General features: G+C 49.6%; 1 protein-coding gene across 3 annotated transcripts in view; it reads left to right on the top strand.

Moving 5' to 3' along the window:
- Positions 1–22086, top strand: part of phactr1 (phosphatase and actin regulator 1) — a 99153-nt gene extending 77067 nt beyond the window's left edge. For all 3 annotated transcript variants that reach the window (XM_061238621.1, XM_061238620.1, XM_061238619.1), the window contains exons 6-12: positions 4022–4191; positions 6673–6829; positions 12045–12100; positions 14063–14124; positions 17269–17409; positions 19075–19151; positions 19387–22086. In XM_061238621.1, coding sequence (XP_061094605.1) covers positions 4022–4191; positions 6673–6829; positions 12045–12100; positions 14063–14124; positions 17269–17409; positions 19075–19151; positions 19387–19402 — 679 coding nt within the window. In that variant the 3' untranslated portion in view covers positions 19403–22086. The remainder of the gene's footprint in view (positions 1–4021; positions 4192–6672; positions 6830–12044; positions 12101–14062; positions 14125–17268; positions 17410–19074; positions 19152–19386) is intronic.
- The last annotated feature ends 40 nt before the right edge of the window (positions 22087–22126 follow it).

The raw sequence follows: 22126 nt of genomic DNA, 5'->3' as shown, positions 1-22126 counted from the left end.
AGTTAAATGTGGCCACCCTTTACTAGCGCACACACACGTAGCGTTCCCAAACGGAGGCGGATCGGTGCCCGTTGGGCGGGCTCGTTTTGGCCGGAACGTAGCTGGTGAGGGTGACCTCGTCTCGATGACTACGGCGAGTTGAGTTCCGGGCCGTTTCACACGTGGGCTCCAAAGCTGGGAGGCGCTGGAGCTGCCATGACAGGCTGCCGACCGTTAACACCTTTCTGTCCAAGAAGCCGGCCCTTAGCCTGCCAGGCTGAAGACCTGGGGTGATGTCACTGTGATGTCACATTCTTTAGTGGACACCTTTTTTGTGGGTTTTTTTTTATTTTTAAATTTAGAATAGAAATAATTAAATCAAATACCTGAAATCATAATGAGAACTTAAAAGAAGTAGCTTCTGAATGCCTGGCATCTACATTTCTTTCTGACCAGCTCTGTGAGTCAGAGCGACTGACGTCTCCGTGTGAATTATAGTGGACGCGGCAGATTGGAACACCACGTCTCCGAAATCGGCTTCTTCCCCCCGTGTTCCCGGAATCTCCCCGGAGCGCGGAAGTGTCCCGCTGATTTTCCGCTTCCCAACATCTGCCCCTTTACATAACTGAGGCTCCATGTTGGCTCGGCCCCTCCATCGCTGCGCTCTCCTGAAGGAGAACCTCCGCTCGACTCTCATCAGCCTCTCGTTTTTTGTTTTTTTTCTCCTGGGGTAAAAGCACGTGCTGGGTGACCTTCCGTGCCAGAGTGCTCCGAACACCAGCTTCCAGCCCTGCGCCCTGGGTCCTTATGTAATCCTCACAGTCCTGTCATGGGCTGTTAAATTCACGTTTCCCCCCCCTGGCAAGAGGCAGCGTCATGACAACGTATGGCGCTTGGCCGCAGGCCTGGTCTCTGCACTTTTCTGCATTCAGTTGCACTGAAAAATAAATGGAGTGCATCTACTTGTGTAACACTGTTTTGTTTTTGTACGTGTTCTTTTTTTTTTAGCTGTTCATACTGACCAGTTTCTGTCAGTGGGTCAGTATGTTACGCTATAATTATCCAAATTGCAAATATCCATTTTGCATATGTGTGGGTGTTTTTACTGTCAAAGAATCACTTATAATCCCACAGCTAGGTCATGGCCTGACTAGAATCCGTCCTTTTTGACTGTTGAATTAATTTTGCAGTTACGTCAGTGCCTATTTTGATTAGAAATGATGTCAACAGCTCTTTTCTTTTTTTTTTGGCATGAAAACAGGTTTGTTTTTGTAACCATAAACAGTGAACCAGACCATGTTTTTTTTCTCAATGTTTTCCTCACCTTCCTGCGAGGAAGTTTTCGCCCAGGTGAAATCCGGGAGAAGCGGTTTAGGAGTCGGCCCAGATATCGATCTGTGACATCACTAATGTGAGATGGCTAATGCGGGTGCCAGGTCCCTCGCGGTGATCAATAAAGCTTGATTAGGCCGATATTGAAAGCCCGCTGTTTTCCTGCACGAGTCGCGGCCCCTCCCGAATCCCCCACGGGGCTGTTCTTCAGGTTTATGACCCAATTTGCGGCCCTCGAACCCGAATAACGAAGCGGGGAGCTGCGAGGTGGCAGCCTGTTTATCTCCACTAAATCGCGCTTGTTTGTGTCGCATCTGCGCAGCCAAAATGGCTGCCCGCCCCTCCCCTACCCACGCCCCCCCAGGTTCAGCAGCCTATCCCCCGCAGCTATTTTGGGTGAGCGTCGTCTCTAATTGGCTTGGAGGTGCTGCTCAGAAGGCCCGGTCCCAGGAAGCTGTCCGCTCCACACGTTTCAGCCGCTGATGGGTTTTAAAACCAGCCCGGTTATTAATGTGGCGGTTTGGCTGATGCGCTAATGATCAAAGCGCTCTCTCAAGCTCTCCGATTTGAAGAAAATATCCCTTCCCCACGACTTAGCCTCCCACCGCACTTGTCCGTCAAATGTCTTTTTGCTCGTTTTTCGAAGATGGGACATCCGTCCGTCTCCTGTGCGTTGGTTAAGCGGAGATAACCTCTTAATTCCGGGCTACGTTCTGCCTAAATTAAAGGGGGTTTATGTGAAGTTTAAACTTCAGACGTGGTACCAGCACACGCCTGCAACTCCAGGACAGGCAGTTTCTGCAGTGAAATAAGATGTGTCTCTTGATGTGTCTGCTGGATGGCCTCAGTATCCGTGTAACCTAACGTTCTTTGCCGCGCTTCCTGTGGTTTGACCCTTGTTTGTATGAAAGCCACCACATGCCATCTCTTGTCACAGCTCCCTGTATCATGTGACCAGGGCTGTGCTCATCTCCCAGGTGACGCACGTTGCCTAGTGACTGCATATCTCCCTGTCGTGTTACATGGGTGGATTTCTGTCCACGGTGAAGAAATCCCACTAGGTTGCCTCTCTCATTCGTGAGATGGCTTTAAATGTCAGTCACGATTCTTTCCAGTGCAAAGTGAAGTTGATTTGTTTGGCTAACTGTACACTTATTCATTATAAAATGGGGCTTATGTAACGTAGTGTGATGTAACGTGGAGACATCGCTGACCGAGGGACACCCAGTCCGTCGTCCGAGCGGCCGCTGGTACAGCCACCGCCAGCTCCTGTGAAGAGTGAGCGAGAATCAGGTCAGGTCGCCGCAGGACAGGGTAAATAACTGCTGGAGCTGGGAGCTCACGCGGCGAAGGTAGCACGCTGCTAACGCACCGGCCCGGTTTAATTAACTCACAGCCGCGTGTTCAAACGCAGGGCGTCCTGAGAGAGGGTGACGTACGTCGCCAAATCGCCACTTAAATGGACTCTGTCCCCCCGGAGTGTAAATTGTGTCTTTTGATCTCCACTCCCGCAGGAGAGGGGGCTGTTTGAGTACACGCTGAACCCCCCCTGCAGTGCGTAAACTACGGTCAGATAACTCAGGCTTCCGCTGGACTGGGGATGGTTCATCTGAGGCCGCATGCGTCACACCTGTCTGTCTGTCTGTCTGTCTGTCTGTCTGTCTGTCTGCCTGTCTGTGTCTGTCTGTGTCTGTCTGTGTCTGTCTGTGTCTGTTCGTGTCTGTCTGCCTGTCTGCCTGTCTGCCTGTCTGTCTGTCTGTCTGCCTGTCTTGTCTCTGAGGCAGAGACGGCGCCCTCTGCTGGTGGTGTGCAGACCTGCGGTTTGCTGTGGTTTAATGAGCCGCTCGCTCAGGCTCTGCCCTGCGAACAGCGTTAACTCTGGGGAACTGTGAGGCAGTGAGCTTCATTAGTGTGCAGTTACGCTACTCCTGCAGACTTTTTAAAAAGTTTTAATTGCTTGAAAAGAAATATAATAAATGTGTGTGTGTGTGTGTGTGTGTATTTGTGTGTGTGTGTGTGTGTATTTGTGTATAGGCAAAGTGTCTAGTCTTTACTGCACCTTCTTTATCTTATTTTCATTTATGCATGAATATTATTTGATTATTTATGCATAGAGTGATTTATTTGGGGTGTATTTAATGGTCATTCCCACTCCTGTCAGCCCTGTGAGAGGAGGGTTAACCTGGCCCCGCCGATCTCTCCCTGAGCAGGAGCGGGATGGTCGGCCCGGAAGCAGACGGCCCGTGTGACAGCGCGAACGGTCGCTTCCGCGTTCCGATCTGTCGCCTCTCTCTCGCCTCAGTCTTTCTGAGAGCGCGTGTGGTGTCGTGTTGTCGTGTTGTCGTGTTGTCGTGTTGTCGTGTTGTCGTGTTGTCGTGCTGCCGTGCTGCCGTGCTGTCGTGATTGGGTCTGAACTGACTGGGGAAACACGGCACGTTGTCAGCAGCAATTAAATTAACTTTGGACCAATTATTTCCATGTCAAAAGGAATTGTCTTCTGTGTGCCGCACACACTTCAAATGATCTCTCTTTCCCTCACACACACACACACACACACTCACACACACACTCTTCAAATGAGCGTTCCTATCTCACACCCAGAAAAACACCCACTTCAAATGACCATTCATATCTCACCCCAAACCCCCCCCAAGACACACACACACACACGCCACACACACTTCATCTGCACGCTGATCTCCCCCTGCAGTTCGGTGCTGCACGCTGTCCCCACGGTGGTGATCGAGTGTGACGATGACAAGGAGAACATGCCCAACGAGTCCGACTACGAGGACCTGCCCAGCATGTACAAAGACGAGGATGAGGAGGATGAGGAAGACGAAGACGATGAAGAGGACGATGACGACACGCTGTTCACCAGTGAGTACTCGCACGACTCCTACCGAAACACGCACTTTCAGTGACTTTTTACTATTTTCTTCATTATTACCATCGTTCATGATCTCAGCCTGGCCTTCACCTTGAGGGAGGAAATGTACACAGAAATACCCTTCCTCTGAACGAGAGTCTTTGTGTGAAAGATGTTCTAGAAATATGTTATTGTCGTTATTATCATCCAACATTTTCTGAATGAAGGGGAGAGCGTTCACAGAAACACAGGAACGCGTTTCCTCTGAGAGAGGCAGTCTGCACTGAAACGGAGCATGCTTTACCCGGGCGTGTGATATCCTACAGTGCTGTTCTCCTGAGCACCACGGTCTGCCCGTGTTGTAGGTATTTTCGCTCCAGGTCCGCTGAGCGTTCGAGATTTAGCTCTTCACGCCGCTTCAGTGGCTCCCTGTTACAAGCGGGGGGATTAATCCGGTCTCAGGCCTGAATCCCTGCCTCGCCACAATCTTCCGTCCGCTCTGATAAAACGTTAGCCTCCCAGGCTGCCGTGTAGCCTACACACAGGGCTGCCCCGTACACGTTTCCCATCTCCCCCTCTGTCACAGTGCTGTCACAGTTCTGCTGTGATGTCACAGATTGAGATGGATCGGCAGTTATGACCTGCGGTAGCCAGTGTGCAGTTTAAAGACGTCAAACGTTACAGGCACGTTAGCGAGTGCCATGCACTGCAGTTCTGTTGGCCAACCGTCGACAAGAGGAGCCGTTGAAGCAGAGCGTAAACGGTAGCCGTCGCACCCAGCTACAACAGCTGCGGTGTTGAGCGCGAATTTACGTACCTCTTCATCAGCTGTAGCCTAGGGGCTTCGGTGCTTGGCTGGGACCCAGAAGGTTGGTGGTTCAAGCCCCGGTGTAACCACAATAAGTTCCGCACAGCAAGGCTCTTAACCTCTCATTTCTCCAGGGAGGATTGGCCCCTGCTTAGTCTAATCAACCATGTCGCTTTGGATAAAAGTGTCAACTAAATAACACATTATTATTATTATTATTATTATTATTATTATTATTATCAGCTAGTTTGAGCTCAGTGCCAATTAATCTTTGTCAAACGCAGTGGACACAAGTACAGCAAGTCGAGCAGAACTGTGTTTACTATGCATGTTAGCTGGGCTACTCTAAGGACCACAGCGAGAGGGGGATTGTTTTACGTACAGAGAAAAGACATCACAGATTTGTGCCAGAAGGCCTTAATGGTTTGTGAGCGACTCGCATTATGTACAGTCCCGTGGACTTGTTCCATGCATAATTCAGCACTCAAAAACACACTATTTATACAGCTAATGTATTTTGTTTGTGAGGAAGTCGAGTGTTTATCAGAGGAATGGCAGTGCTGCATTTCTAATCTTAACAAACCTTTTTCGCTGCTGTGCACTGCCTTTTGAAATCGTTGTTATATGCGGAACACAGTTGTCTTTTTTTTCCCCCTGCTATTGGACGATACTTTTTATCTTCCTTCTTTACTCAGTTTTTGTAAATATGCAGAGTTTGCCTTTCAGCAGATTACAGGTTATATTTGAAAATTAAACCGTTAAATTGGTTTTAACTGTTGTGAAGGGCTGCCTTTTCTCATCCCTGTTACTAAACGGCTTTTTTACGGCTGTCAGTAAACGCCCCCCTCAGATGACGTGCGTAAGCTGGTAGAGCTACTTTTAACTGCTGAGCATGAAATTAGTTCATGTTATATTTGTGTTAATAAAGTACCACTCTGTTTAAAGAACCAGGTGTTGTGCTAAAGCGGTGGTTTATAAATATTAAAGTGTAATAGAGTTGTCCTTACCGCTCTAAAATATGAGCAGTTAGAAAGAGCATGGAAGGGTCTTATGGGACTTGGAGTTTTTATTTAATCTCCGCTCACTTCCTGAATCTAACCAGGATTTACAAACTTGGGATAGAAACCAGTGGAGCTCCACCAATCCAAATGGAAGCTGAATAACCCCAGAGGTGATTGGTGGATAGTTTCTGGTTATACTTCCTGGGTCCTTTTATTGCTGAAGTGAGCATAGCCAGAATGTATCCACCAATTACCTTTAGCTTTATTCTATTTGTTGTTAAACAAAATGCTCTGTGATTGGTGGAGAGCTCCCCTCTGGGGTTTTTTGGACACATGACGCGAACAGTGCTCTGTCTGTGTTTTATTACCTGTACTTCTGAGTCTGTACTTCCTGTGGTCCACTCGCAGTGTCTGAAGAGCCAGCCAGCTCCCAACAGTTTCCACATCATCAGTCTTTGCACTGGTCATTTGGACCAGGGCCTGATGAGGAAACTGGCGTCAATATGGTGGCCCAGTGTGGCACGAGACAAATGGACCAGACCGCGCGTCTTAATCACCCAGACAGTGGGTTCTGGCCTGATCTGGCACAACAAAAATGGGCCGGACCAGGGGTGTTAAGCAGTCAGACGGTGAGCGTTCGGTGTGAGTGTTTGGTGTGGTGTAACCGCGCGATGGTTCTGCAGGTACACTTGCGCTGAAGGTGTTGCGGAAGGACTCTCTGGCCATAAAGCTGAGTAACCGGCCGACGCAGAGAGAGCTGGAGGAGAAGAACATCATCCCCATGCAGACCGACCAGGAGCGGCTGGAGTCTCGCCAGCAGATCGGCACCAAGCTCACACGGTGAGAACACCCTCGCCAACAGGCTCTTCATCTCTCTCTCTCTCTCTCTCTCTCTCTCTCTCTCTCTCTCTTTCTTCTGCTTCTCTACCAAGCTCACACGGTGAGAATGCCCTTGCCAACTTTTTCTCTCTCTCTCTCTCTCTCTCTCTCTCTCTCTCTCTCTTTCTCTCTCTCTCTCTCTCTCTCTCTGTCTCCCTCTCCTGCTTCTCTACCAAGGTCACACGGTGAGAACACACTTGCCAACATACTCTTCATCTCTCTCTGTCTCCCTCTCTTCTGCTCATTTCTCTTTCTCTCTCCTACTCTCTCATCTACCTCCCCGGATCCTGTCTCTCTTTCATCCTCTCTTCCCTATTTCACATCCATCTAGCCCCTCTCCCCTCATCCTGCCTGCACTCATTTCCATCCTTTTTTCCCCAGCTCGCTCCTCTGTGCGTGCGTGCGTTTTGAGAGGGGTAAACCATTCTGCTCAGGTGAAGGGACTCGTCCCTCTCCCCGCGGTAGCGGTGGGGATGGGAATTTAAATACAGTGTGCTGTGGGGATGGGAATTTAAATACAGTGTGCTGTGGGGATGGGAATTTAAATACAGTGTGCTGTGGGGATGGGAATTTAAATACGCAGTGTTTTGTGGGGATGGGAATTTAAATACAGTGTGCTGTGGGGATGGGAATTTAAATACGCAGTGTTTTGTGGGGATGGGAATTTAAATACAGTGTGCTGTGGGGATGGGAATTTAAATACAGTGTGCTGTGGGGATGGGAATTTAAATACAGTGTGCTGTGGGGATGGGAATTTAAATGCAGTGTGCTGTGGGGATGGGAATTTAAATACGCAGTGTTTTGTGGGGATGGGAATTTAAATACAGTGTGCTGTGGGGATGGGAATTTAAATACGCAGTGTTTTGTGGGGATGGGAATTTAAATACAGTGTGCTGTGGGGATGGGAATTTAAATACGCAGTGTTTTGTGGGGATGGGAATTTAAATACAGTGTGCTGTGGGGATGGGAATTTAAATACGCAGTGTTTTGTGGGGATGGGAATTTAAATACAGCTAGAAAAGGTGTGAAGGTCCGACTGACAGTGATGACTGATTTCCCCCTTCAGCTGGAATTGAGGAATTTTGAAGTTGACAGTGTGTCCGCTTGCAGAGTGGAGCATTAAGAGCCTCACTGAAACAGAGCCCATTTCAGGACCACATCATCAGAGTCAAACTGACACTTCACCCTTGAAACGGCATTAAGAGCCTCCTATCAGCTGTTCTTTCCGCTCCTAAACCTTTTCTCTTCCATTGATCTTTCCTGATTCTTCTCCATTTCTCTTACCTGCTGTCTTTCTCCATATCGCTCTCTTTCTCTCCCTCCCTCTTTCTTTCTCTCATGTCAGCTTTCCCCTTTGTTCTTTCCTCTCCTACACCTTCTTTTATCTATCATCCTTTCTCTTTTTTTTTCCTGCTCTCCCTCTTCATCTCTCTCTCTCTGTGTCTCTCTGTCTCTCTCTCCTCACCCCGTCCTCTCCTCTCTCGGTACCCTCCCGGCTCAGCCTCCTGCTCTGTGCCGCTCTCGTTCCCGGGCAGAGGCTGAATCACCCCGTTAGTGTGAAATATGCGCCGAGTCATCCCCAAATTTACTGGCAACTGGCAAATAAAACTTCTCCATTATATGGAGTAAAATAAGAGAAGAGAAAGCCAGGCAGTCAGTCTCCGGAGCCGTAACTGCCCCCATCTGGAGTTACGGCCGCACTGCCTCTTCTCCTGCGTCAGTCCGCAGGGACCGTCCAGGACTTTATGGGCTTCGTTTAGTCATTTTACCGCCAGGCGTCGTCTGTAGTACAGTGGGGAAGTGATGACGTGTCTTCGGCTGCGGTCCCGGATAACGAATGCGTCTGGTGAGACTCCTCCTCTTCCTCCACCCTGCCGCTCACAGTGGTGCTCTGGGTCTGATGGAGCAGGTGCTCTCGAACCCGCGCTCGGCGTGAAACGAGCCTGTGAGCTCCAGTCGTTCGTTTCTCACACGGTGCCTCCTGACAGCGCAGGTGAGCCTCGTTAACCTGCGAAATGTGAAGGAAGCGGTGCGAGGGGAAACCTTCAGAGGGTACGCGCACGCACGCACGCACCACACACACACACTCGCACTGGCACACACACACACACTCTCTCTCTCTCTCTCTCTCTCTCTCTCTCACACACACTCTCTCTCACACACACACACACACACATACATTCTCACACACACACACACACACGCGCGCACACACACACATGCATTCTCACACACACAAACACAATCACTTTCAGACCAACACACACACACACACCTGCGCATAATTGTAATTTAACAGCAGAGAGTATGACTCAGAGTGATTGAAAGTCTTATTTTCCCCTGAATTTAACACGCTTTCTGGAAGCAGACTGAATCAGACTGCAGCTCATTCCCCGCCTGCCACTCGAGAGAAAGGGGGCGTTGCGTTCGGAGTGATCGATGCGTGCTGACAACGCTCCAGTAAGTGCTTTCTCCAGGTGTGTGTCACTCACGCTTCCTGTAAACAAGCATACGGTTTCACCACAGGTAGGGCGAGCTGTCCATATGAAATCCATATGAGCTTATATAATAGTGTGACACTAAATATGTGTCTAAGTCATTTCTGGAATTCACAGGGGAAGAACCAGGGCAGGTGAATGCATGTAAGACCTGGTGAGTCATAGCCACCTTATGTCTGTGCACGAGTGTGTGTACAGAACCTCTCCTTTAGCCAAACTGTGGCATAAGACCCGTCTAAAGCAGTGAAACCCATACTGACACCGTCCATGAAAAACCCTAAAAACGCGCTCCTTCCAGAAATATTACTGCCTTTCAAAGTGATGGACATTTTCCCATACAGAAAATGAATGCATTCTGCTTCACGTTATGGGGAATGTATTGATGTTTCTTGCCCACGAGATTGATGCCATGCGCTGTATTAGCAAGTCTAGCGATCTGAGTGTGGTAATGCTTCTGAGAAACAGTCTCTTGTAATAAGACCCTCTCAGGAGTGAGAGAGGAGGTGAAGGTGATTTAGGTGGGGAGTGTGTGAGGAAGTGAAGGTGATTGAGGTGGAGTGTGTGTGAGGAGGTGAAGGTGATTGAGGTGGGGTGTGTGTGAGGAGGTGAAGGTGATTTGGTGGGGAGTGTGTGATAGAGGAGGTGAAGGTGATTGAGGTGGGGAGTGTGAGAGGAGGTGAAGGTGATTGAGGTGGGGAGTGTGTGATAGAGGAGGTGAAGGTGATTGAGGTGGGGAGTGTGTGATAGAGGAGGTGAAGGTGATTGAGGTGGGGAGTGTGTGAGAGGAGGTGAAGGTGATTGAGGTGGGGAGTGTGTGATAGAGGAGGTGAAGGTGATTTGGTGGGGAGTGTGTGATAGAGGAGGTGAAGGTGATTGAGGTGGGGAGTGTGTGATAGAGGAGGTGAAGGTGATTTGGTGGGGAGTGTGTGATAGAGGAGGTGAAGGTGATTTAGGTAGGGAGTGTGTGTGAGGAGGTGAAGGTGATTTAGGTGGGGAGTATGTGAGAGGAGGTGAAGGTGATTTGGTGGGGAGTGTGTGAGGAGGTGAAGGTGATTGAGGTGGGGAGTGTGTGAGGAGGTGAAGGTGATTTGGTGGGGAGTGTGTGATAGAGGAGGTGAAGGTGATTTAGGTGGGGAGTGTGTGATAGAGGAGGTGAAGGTGATTTAGGTGGGGAGTGTGTGATAGAGGAGGTGAAGGTGATTTAGGTGGGGAGTGTGTGATAGAGGAGGTGAAGGTGATTTAGGTGGGGAGTGTGTGATAGAGGAGGTGAAGGTGATTGAGGTGGGGAGTGTGTGATAGAGGAGGTGAAGGTGATTGAGGTGGGGAGTGTGAGAGTCTGGCCTCGCTGCACATGGTGTCCTGTCTCAGGGCGGTCAGAACCGAGCCATCCGTCAGCCTGTCCAGCTCAAACGCTGCTCCTCACTTTGACATCGGCTTGGCTTCTTGGCCGGGGCCAGTGCGTGGAGAGAGAGAGGGAGAGGGAGAGGGAGAGAGAGGGAGAGGGAGAGGGAGAGGGAGAGGGAGCGGGAGCGGGAGGCTGATTAACTGTCTGACAGGCCTGCCTGGCTCTGCCTCGGTCTGGACTGAAACCCCAAACAGGAGCTCAGAAACCGGCGTGCTAATACGGCCGGACGTGATAACCTTCCAACCGGGCGAGATCACCTTCCAGTGTCTGGACGGTGCACAACATGTCGATCACTTTTATTATCAATATTGTGGAACGCTTCTCCACTTCGCGATATCCCACGTATTGATTACGGTTAAGAGTGGGCCGGAAGTGGTTCTTTCAAACTGGCGTTTCATTTCCAGGTGTGCCGGGTTACGTACGTGACTCCTTCAGGGGAAATTACTGAGACCATGAGGGCGTCAGTGCGGGGAAAAATGAAAATACAGCTCTGTTCTGTTCTCTGCTCTGAGCAGTTTCTGTGAAATAGGGACAGGAGCAGATCTGGGGTCAGTCTCACACATGCACACGCACACACACACACACACACACACACACCAAAGGGCCACCTCATACACACACAGGGCTGCCCAGGACTGTCCCAGAGGTGTTGTCCTTCACTGGGGCTGGCTGGGGGGCAGGGGAGCGGGGCTTTAGCAGTCATACCTGAGCTCTCCCCCACCTCTTGTCACTACAGAGTGAGAACCGCACTGCATGCTGGGAGCCCGAACTGGGTCAAATGCGTCATTGTTTTTTCATTGAAACCCTTTTCTCCGCTTTACTGATCTCATGATACTATATTTATAGTACAGCGGAGGGTGGGCCCCACAGACGCCGCCCTGCTCAGCTCCGCCCACGCAGTCTCGAGTGTTCTGCGGGGCACGCGCGTGCAGAGGAAGGAAATGACGCGGTGGTCTGACGCGTGCTCGGAAAGCTCTCTCACGGGTCTTTCCCCCGGCAGCAGGGCCGGGTGCCCCGCACTCTGCGGGCGGAGTGACACTCAACCCAGGGCCTGGCTGCAGGGAGCTCTCAGAGACAGAGGGAGGGACGGAGAGCGGGATAGAGAGAGAGAGAGACCGAGACCGAGACCGAGAGAGACAGAGAGAGACAGAGGGTGAGAAGGAAAGAGGGAGAGAGGGAGAGACAGCGAGAGGGAGAGAGGAAGAGAAGGAGAGACGGACGGAGAGAGAGAGATGGTCCACAGGCTGAGTCTGTTCGCGCTTTTCTTCCACAGGAGGTTGAGTCAGAGGCCCACGGCGGAGGAGCTGGAGCAGAGGAACATCCTAAAACGTGAGTGCCAATCCCGCTAACCGCCGTCCACCACCACAACAACCAGACCATCTCCATCTCAACTCCATCTCAACACCTACTTTAGCACTTATTCATTCACCTATTCACTTAGGTGAATATTTCTACAAGCTTATTTCTACAAGCTTATTTCTACTTATTTCTACAAGCTAATATTTTCTACTTGAGATCTTAATTTAAGTCTTTTTACGAGACTAAAAATGCTCATTAAGACAGACATTTTTTTGCAGTGTCCTGCTTTAGGAGTGAACAGCACGGCTGTTACATGTGATCTCTAATGCATCAGCAATGAGCAGGACTCATATACCGACTCTACTTTAGGAGTGAGCATGTTCTCTATATTCTGACATCTGGTGCTTCTATTCTCTGATGCCTGAACTCTGTGTATCACTGAAGCCGTGTGCGGCTGTTTTTGGACAGCGATAACGTAAAAGCGATTCCCGGAAATAGTCCGAGAAAATTAGAATGAGTTGTGTCGAAGTCTCAAGGGAAGAATTTCAAAGAAATTCTAAAAGATTTATATATTGTGTATAAATTACACATTTCTTAAAATTAGATGTGCTTGGTTTATATAGCGCCTTTATCCAAAGCGCTGTACAATTGATGCCTCTCATTCACCCATTCATACACACACTCACACACCAATGGCGATTGGCTGCCATGCAAGGCGCCGACCAGCTCGTCAGGAGCATTTGGGGGTTAGGTGTCTTGCTCAGGGACACTTCGACACAGCCCGGGCGGGGGCCGACAACCCTCCGACTGCCAGACGACTGCTCTTACCGCCTGAGCCATGTCTTCTTCATAAAGGTGTATTTGCAGTCAATGTGAAATTCTAGTTCCTTAGTTCAGAGTAGAAAAAGTCCTGTACAGCTTTGTGTGTGTGTGTGTGTGTGTGTTTATGATATATGCAGTGCTCAGATATTTTCATATTAAATGTACCCTCTACAGTTGTTTTGGGGGCAGGTTTGTCTTGTAAACTGTGGCTTATGAATTTTTTAACGGTGTGTATTTAAAAACCTGCCCGGTCAGCAGTGAGCTGCTGTATGCTGTGTCATCTGGAGTCTGGGTTCCAGTCTGGCCACTGCCTCTTTATTTTTAGCTTTCCAGTAAGCATGAAGTCCCGCGTGGCCTAAAACTCTCTCGGTTTCTGCAATCCCCGCCTACCGGTGTTTCCAGAGGTGTTTTAGGCCAGATTCCGGGTCATTCCGAAGAGCTCCCGCATTGTGGAGGAGAACATTTCACTTGTGACAAAAGTTCAGGGAATTTCTTTGTGTGCCATTGTGACTTTCCTTCCCCCCGTTCCATCACGGTCAGTGAAAGACGGAAGATGGACTCGGAGGTAGTCTCCGATCCCGTGTTTAGTAACAGGTCCTGTCACCGACACAAGCTTTACTCTACACTACGCCCATATTGGAACTCCCCAGAGAAACCACCCAAAAATACTGAAACTCACCCAAGATCTGTAAAGTAGCACCGCTCTACGCCACAGAGCCCAGAGCGTCTCGGCCGCTGTCTGTCGCCCTGCCTTCTCGGATCGGTTCTGCCGCTCCGACTCGGACCGGTTCTATCGATGCCGTTCTTCAGAATATTCCTTTGCGATGCTGTGAGCCCACCTGCAGATAATCCCGCTTAGCAGCAGTGGTCTTAATGGCACGTTTGTCTTGTTTTTAATGTAACTTGTAATGAGCCGCTGCTCCGTTAATGAACACGTGGAGTGTCTCTGTGCACCGTATCCGCACTGATGAAAAGGTCCTTCGAGCGTTTTAACGTCGTGAGGAACACGTTCTCACAATGCAGAGGGCAGGACGCTAATGTAGAACAGTAGAGAAGTGTGTGTGTGTGTGTGTGTGTGTGTGTGTGTGTGTCTGTGTCTGTGTGTGTGTGTGTGTGAGACCCTGGAGGGGTAAATCTCTTTGCCTCTCTCTTACCCTCTCTCTTCCACAGCAAGGAACGAGCAGGAGGAACAGGAGGAGAAGAGGGAGATTAAGAGGAGACTGACACGAAAGGTGAGCAAAGAGGATCACTCTGTCCCAAAACTGTGGCACTGGGGTGATGCTGATCTTGTGGGGACAGTGGGGTTTAATGTAGTTGATGGTGTGAGATTCTTTGGCTAAGCGGAGCGTGTAGTGGGGGTTTCATGTATTTGGTGTTGTTGGGGCAGTGGGGATTAGTGCAATGATATTGCAGTGCAGTGCTTTATAACCCTTGAACAGGGTGCTTAATCTGACTCGCTCCTGTAAGTATTCACCTGCCTATGTGAATGATTGGTAGAATCTGTATAGTGTAGTAAAAATGAGGGGAAACGTTCGAGATCTGCCACCATCACAAAGCACAAAATAAAACATTGATCATGAAAAGAAGAACTATCGCTATAACGGAAACAAATGCGAGATCCAACGTTGTGTATGTATGTCAGCAACACTCCCGATCCAAGCACTTTTCAAATTCTGTGATAAAGCAGAATTTGTTTGGAAGCAGAACAAGGTTTTTTTGGGGGGGGTTTTTTTTCCTCCTGCTGAACGGGGAGCGCGCTCAAACGGACCAGAATGCCGCGGGGCACATCCAGATGACGGCTCTATTGCCGCTCCACCTCCGGCTCTGAGCTGGATTACGGCGGAGAGGGTTTGATCGCCCCCTCCCCCTGGGTGTGCCGTTATCTTCGCCCCTTCAGCAGACCTGTGAAAGACACACGCACGATAAACACGCACTCGCAGGAGTTCAGCGTGGGTTTGGGTCACTGTGGATCTTTCCCTGCGTCTCGACTAAACACGAGCGTGGTGTCTGATGCCAACGATGGAATTGCCAGTGGTGTGTTTCATTATATCTGACGTATCGAATTTTAGTTTCGTGCGAGCAGTGCTTTTCGGAAGGCACCCTGCGTCTAATCACACCCGGGAAATGATGCACTCGACTGCTGTAATTGCGAAATCACGGAGATACAGTATCTTTCATGTGGTTCTCTATCCTTGTTTACCCAAACGGTAACGTGGTGTTTGATGCCAAAGATGGTATGTCAGTGTCACAATAGATTGCATCTGACGTATTTTTTTATTTTTGTTATTCCACCTCTCGCAGTGCTGTGCGTATGGCAGCAGAAGATGATTCGTACGAGCACCAGCGAGATCTAATCAGCGTAGCTAATGCTTGAGTGTAAACAGAGATATGTCGCTTTGGGACACTTGAGGGGAAATGGATGCATATTGAGGTGACACGAAGAACCCTGAGCTATTGCGGTTTAACCATTAACACTAAAGAGATGGGTTTATTTAAATGTTGAGACTCTCTGGTTTGATAAGGGCAGTCGTTTGTTGTTTTCGGTGTTGGCTTCATAGAGCTCAAGAATGAGCAGTTAGCCAGCTGCCTGTGGCCACACTGATGTGTGTGTGTGTGTGTGTGTGTGTGTGTGTGTGTGTGTGAACATGCAGTATCTTGTGTACATGCCACATGACTGTTCCTGTGTGCCTGTGTGTGCGCCTGTGTGTGTGTGTGCGCGTGTGTGTGCGCGTGTGTGTGCGCGTGTGTGTGCGCGTGTGTGTGCGCGTGTGTGTGCGCGTGTGTGTGTGCGCGTGTGTGTGTGCGCGTGTGTGTGTGCGCGCGTGTGTGCGCGCGTGTGTGCGTGTGTGCCTCTGAGAGCTAACGCTGTTGCCATAGAAACGCGAGTCGTTTGCCCTCTCGACAGTAAGGCCCCGGGCCCTCAGCAGATTGCCGTTATGACATCGTCAGTTACACAACCGAGGGTCCGCCCGCCAAAATGTGGCCATCAGAGGGGCCTCTGGCTTTCTCCGGGTTTACGAGCGCTGCCATCGTAATCCAGATACACGGCTCCCCCACACCTCTCAGGCCCCAGGAGAGGCACACACACGGCGGCCAGGCGGATTTATCTCTCCAGAAACACGGCTTGCGTAAACTAAATTTGACGTGCTTTTTTTTTACGAGCCCATCCATAAAGCGGAATTGCGGATGTCACAGCCGTCTGGTCCCCAGGTTGTGCACCCCCAGAGACTCTGCCCAGGCAATCTCTAGGACTCTTATTATGAACGGCTGACAAGGGTCACAGATCTTCGCCACCACCTGCTGGACTGTTATTATGAAGGGTGTCAGGGCCATCCATTTAGGTCCTCCACATTAAAAGATTGTGATTTGGACTGTGAGTAAAATCCCTTAAGGCAGGGGTCTCCAATCTTATCCAGAAAGGGCCGGTGTGTGTGCAGGTTGTTGTTTTAGCACAGGACTAAGACAGCTGATTCTACTCATCTAGGTCTTGATTAAAGACCACGATTAGTTCATTAGTATAATCAGGTGTGTTACTGCTGGGTTAAAACAAAAACCTGCACCCACGCCGGCCCTTTTAGGATAAGATTGGAGACCCCTGCCTTAAGGGATGTGAGAGCGGGTATTGGTATTGTTTTTGGTCATTGTGCTGCATCATCGATTCCCTGATCTATAAAAGAGTGCCGATGTAGGTGCAGAATGTAGAATTGGTAGAATTGTATGAATGTGGATTCCACCCCCAGTTCTGATGGGATTGTTTCGTATTCTTCACTCTTGCGTGTTTGCCGGTTGGCGTAGTTGGCGGTAAACGATGGGTTCAGACACGTCCGTGCTGTGAGCGGTGAGAGTTTAGCCCCTGTGAGGGACAGTCTGGCTGGCACACGAGGCAGAGCCTGTTGTGTTGGCCGGACAGATACGGGCCCAAGTTCGGTCTCGCAGTGGGATCCGTTTGAAGGGCACCGTGAAAACGCCAGCACATAAATTAGGTTTTAATATCGGCAGTTAGAAATGGTGTGTGACAGACAGGGGGATAGCATTCACGTCAGCAGGTTGGCATTCGTTTCTGAAAGCAAGGTCAAATCTTGGTTGGCTACACTACCCGACTCTTGAATCCCTGTTGCCAACATGGCCGGACGCTAAAATCCTTTTTGCCAAAGCGACCCAACTCTCGAATCCTGGCTGCCAACATGACCGGATCGAATCCTTGTCGCCAACATAGCCCGACTCTCCAACCCCTTGTAGCAACATTGCTGGACTCTTCCGGTCGGTTCTGACCGCTGTTAAGACTGAAAGGAGGGGTCGTTATCGGCCTCCTCGTGTTAGCATGCTAACGGTGACCATGTCGACGGGAAGTAACCGCGAGCGCCCTGCTGTTGCAGCTGAGCCAGAGGCCCACCGTAGAGGAGCTGAGAGAGGCCAAGATCCTCATCCGCTTCAGCGACTACGTGGAGGTGGCCGACGCCCAGGACTACGACCGCCGGGCGGACAAGCCCTGGACACGCCTCACGGCCGCGGACAAGGTGAGCAGGGCCGAGGGCTCCACGAGGTCGTTTTGGGGATCGATGCGGTGCCATGTTGGCGGGCTGAGCATGGTTTTCGGCTTTTTCAGCATACTTCTCCGTTTGTTGGTCATTTTAAGGCTATTTTAAGAACAGTTGTGATCGTTCCAGCTCCTGTTTTTCCTCCAGCCAACACTTTCTTAACAACTTTGTCAAACCTTCGTAGACAACGAGGGTCAATTTGGTTTAGTGTGTGCGTTCAAGATGAGCTCACTAAGAGAAGAGTATAGGTAATTCTTAGGCCCAACACAATTAATGTCTTCTGAACTGTCCTCAACAAAGTCAGGGAAGGATGTAGTTTAATGTGTCCAGCTATTCTAGTTTGGAGGCATTTTAAAAGCTGAGCTCCCAGACCGTTTCCAGTTTCTCCATCTGCTGCCGGACGGGGTGTGCCTCAGGTTTTGGGAAACCTCTGTCAATCGGGGGGTCGGTCTGTGGCAGAGAACAGAACACAACACTCTCGCCCCTCAGGGACAGACGAACGGTCCACGCCGGCACACTGCCCCCCGTTTTACCGGCATCGCCACGGTGATATCTGTGATCTGCCAATTAGAGGGCGGACAGGGTTCAGCTGGCAGGCGTCAAAATGGCCGCTTATCAGCTCCCGGCACAAACGGGCCGGACGGCTGGCGCGCTCGCAGGAACTCGCACAGCTGCTGTTCTCCCCCTGCAGCAGAACATTATCGCCGCTTCTAAAACACCAAGTGAGGCCAGTTCCTACGGGACAGCCTCCCTCCCCCCGCGCGCAGTTTTGGAGCTTAGGCAGGGTCTGTGGAGCTCAGGCAGGGTCTGAGTGCCGTAAACGCTGCTCCCTGTGCCAGCAGGTTTGGACAAGCGCTGCTTTATCTCTGCGCTTGCAGCAGAAAGGGATTATTAGAGAAGTGGCAAAAGTTTTTCTCTCTTCTTTTTTTTTCCCCCCCTCCCACTGGCTCTTCGGCAACCGTCTGCCCAGTTTCCCCCACCCCGAATCCTCCCTGTCCCTCCCCCCTCCCCGGTCCTTCGCGCTTTCGGAGGGAAGGTATACGTCCAGCACCCTTTCTACACGCGCTACCCCAGACAGCACCTGGGGTCACAGGGTGCTCTATCTGAGAATGTCGGCGGAAAGGCGATCCTCCCCCGGCCCTATCGCGTGACCGGCCGCCTGCGTGATCAAAGCGTGGCCCCCAGGGGCCTGACACCCAGCCGGAGCGGCTGGGCTCTATTGCGTCTGAGCGCGGAGACGCTGGTGAATTATACACGAGCCGTAAAGTTCACACCCCCGCCGTTCGGCTTCCAGAAAGCTCTTTAGCGACGCTCTCCAGGAAACCGTGCCCCTCTTAGTCCGTTCCCACGACAGCACCTTTGCGGAACCTTCCGGGCTTTCACGTCATTATCACCTAACGTCCAAATGTGTGTTAATGCGGACCTCAGTACTGGGGTTGCTGTACAGGGTGTGTAAGGCTAACGTGCTAAGAGGTGGTAATGTCTGGTGTTACTAGGGGCCCCCAGTACTGCACTGTACAGGGAGTGCAAGGCTAACGTGCTAATGTTGTGTTAATGCGGACCTCAGTACTGGGGTTGCTGTGCAGGGTGTGTAAGGCTAACGTGCTAGGTTGTCTTCTCACCGCCACCTTGTCTCTCACACAGGCCGCCATTCGCAAGGAGCTCAACGAGTTTAAGAGCACCGAGATGGAGGTGCACGAATCCAGCCGCCATCTAACCAGGTACGCCCCCGCACTTCCTGCAACACAGACATCAACTGTAAATCTGCCATGAAGAGGATCAGAAATGGTTTTCATTTTCATCATAAATAGTAGTAGCAGCAGTAGCAGTAGTCATAGTAGCTGTTTCCAAGAGACAGATAGAAGAGAGGCACCTTGTGAAATAGGTGTTTTGGTCTGTTATACAATAGCATTATTTAAAGCGCTGTTCCATTTTTCTGTTCTTTCTGCTTTTTAGGTTTCACAGACCATAGAACTCTGCTCTAAGAAGACTCTGTAATGGGCTTCCCCCCGAAAACACACACGCACACGGACATGCTTACACACACATACACCTGCAGACACTCACACACACACACACACACACACACACACTTACAGACACAACCTTAAGTGCTGAACTGTGAAAGGTGTCCACGTCTACAATAAATCCGCTCTAATTTCGAATTGCCTTCTGAACCGAGTATACCCCGGCACAGAGCCAGCACCATGGAGAGGATCAGTGCAACAATAAGGAATCGAATTTACACCCAAAACGCCCTCATCCACAAGCACCAGGAGGACGGGTCGGGACGGGACTGGAGGAGGGGGGGGGCTGCTGACGAACTGCACCCTGACAGCCCCTCGCCCCCCCTGCACGGAGCTCCATGGCACATTCTCCCTTTACCACCACAGCGAGAGGGTGCAGGTCATCTTCCTCCTCTCGCTCCTCCTCCTCCCCCTCCCCCACTCCTGGCCCCACCCCTCCCTGCAGGGTGAGCCAGCGGGGGGGGCGGCTGGAACAATTTCGGGACGCCGTCCCGCCCCCAGCCAGGCGACGGCCAACAGCTCGGGACTCTAGTGCAATATCTCCTCTCCGCTGGGGAAACAGCGCCCCCTAAGGAACTCTCTGTACTAGCGATTATCTAACAGTGCTGGTGATGTTTATATTCTGCTTACTGTGAATCCGGAGAGCACGCAGATTGGCTGTTTGCGATGTTTTTAAGCGCGTGTGCGTACTACTGAGGTGCAAAGACGTTCGTTCAACTACAGCTGTGCTCGGGCACCGCCGTGCCGTGAAAAGACTTTGAAAAAGGAGGGCACCAAACGGCGATATATATATATATATTTATGTTGATGGCTATGTGATGATCTATTGACAGTTTTAGGCAAGGTGTTTCTACTTTTTAACAGACATCCTTTTTGAACGTATTCTTATTTTTTAAAAATATGGTTTATTTGGGGCTTTCGTCGTGAGAGGAGCCGGCACAGGTGGTGTGTACCACCGCGTACGGGATGAACGGAGAATACCGAGGGACCTCCCCTCTTTTCCATCCCTCCGTTTGCTCTCCGACACCCGTTTTTCTTTTTTTTTCTTTTTCCCCCGGAGGCTCCGTCTATCAGCACAGCGGGCGTGTGCATGAAAAGATGGGCGCTCCACCATCCATCCTTCATTATAAATCTCTCTTCACTCTCTATCCACAATCAGCAATATACTTTTCACTGTAAATAACTGGAAGTTACCTATCAAGTGTACCATATTTAATTTTATTTATTTGTGTGTGTGTGTGTGTGTGTTTGTGTGTGTGTGGTGTGTGGTGTGTGTGTTCCTTAAGTGGGACATCATCTGTGATCTTTTTCTTTTTTCTATTTTTTTTCTTTTTTTTGGTGAAATGTTTGGGAATCTTGCAGCACCAGATATCTCCAGCTGGAGGAGAGTGAACCTGAGAAACACAGAATGCAGCTTTCCCCTATTTAAGTGACTTTGTGTGTTGAACGATCAGCATTGTGAGGAAGGTGCAATATGGTATGCAATTTTACTTGCTCGTCACATAATGTATAAATGCAAGTAGGAAGTCTGGATAAATCTACCAGGTGGAAAAAAGACATTTTTAATGCTCGAACCTAATTTCTACACTTCTTTAAAGATACGGCATGTCGGTAATTCAATTTCAGCAAACAAAATACCTAATATAGACTTTGATATGGGGGACAAACCCGTCTGGATAATTTACTATTTCACAAACATATTACATATGATGCATCGTACGGCATGAAATGTGGAATAACTGTAATGGGAATTGTCACTTGGGCATCGAGAGAGACCCTGTGGAGAAGTTTACCCTTTTGTGTGGCTCCGTTTCAAATGCCTTTTCTTTGTGGTGGTGGTGGTGGTGTGTCATTCAGTGAGACTATCAGTATAAAGGACCACCAAGTCATTTCATTGGATAAACGAATGTGAATTCAGCAATAATTTTTTCCCCTTTTATTTGTATTTCCCCCCGGTACTTTATGTTCTTTTACTTTTGTATGGGCAGGTGCAGGACAATGAATCAGTTTTTTTAGCAACCTTGGGTCTTCTCTAGTAGTATGCATCATAACCCAAGCGATTATTACCTCTTCATTGATGGAGTCAATTCACTGTTATTTAATGGCAACAAAGAAATGATGCCATTTTGCCAAGTTTTTTTTCTTATTCACAATCATTTTCTAGAATTTTTATGTTTGTTTTTTTTTGTGTGGTGGTAAGATTGCTTTGCTGTTGTGAGCAAAATTTAATGGTACAAACTAAAGGGAAAACTCTGGCTGCCTTAAATCTTTTATTTTGTTTAGAAATGAAGGGGCACCCTTTCTATGGTCCCAATTTACACCAAAAAGTATATATATATAACTTCAGTGAATACTTGAATGGTGTGTGTGTGTGAGAGAGGATTTCTGTTAATGTCTCACTGTGTGACATATTTCGAGCCTGTTGGCTTGGTCTTCTTAACTTCTTCCTTTTGAATTTGTTCTTGGTGTAACTTGGGTACCAGTCGTGACAAACCGGTTCTCTTTTTTTCTTCCTGGTAACAGTGTAAGGATCCATGTGTTCCTGTATGCCCCCCGTAGAGCAAGAATCAGACTGCCATGTTGTGTGTAAAGAACAGTTATTTACTGGAATTAAATATTGCCAAACGAACGCCGAACATTTTCATACCGTGCTTTCTCCTTGTATGTGC

The sequence above is a fragment of the Conger conger genome, chromosome 4, assembly GCF_963514075.1.
Source record: "Conger conger chromosome 4, fConCon1.1, whole genome shotgun sequence".
NCBI classification, from domain to species: Eukaryota; Metazoa; Chordata; class Actinopteri; order Anguilliformes; family Congridae; genus Conger; species Conger conger.
Note: the sequence above shows the minus strand (reverse complement) of the source record. Positions and strands in the feature narration are given on the sequence as shown.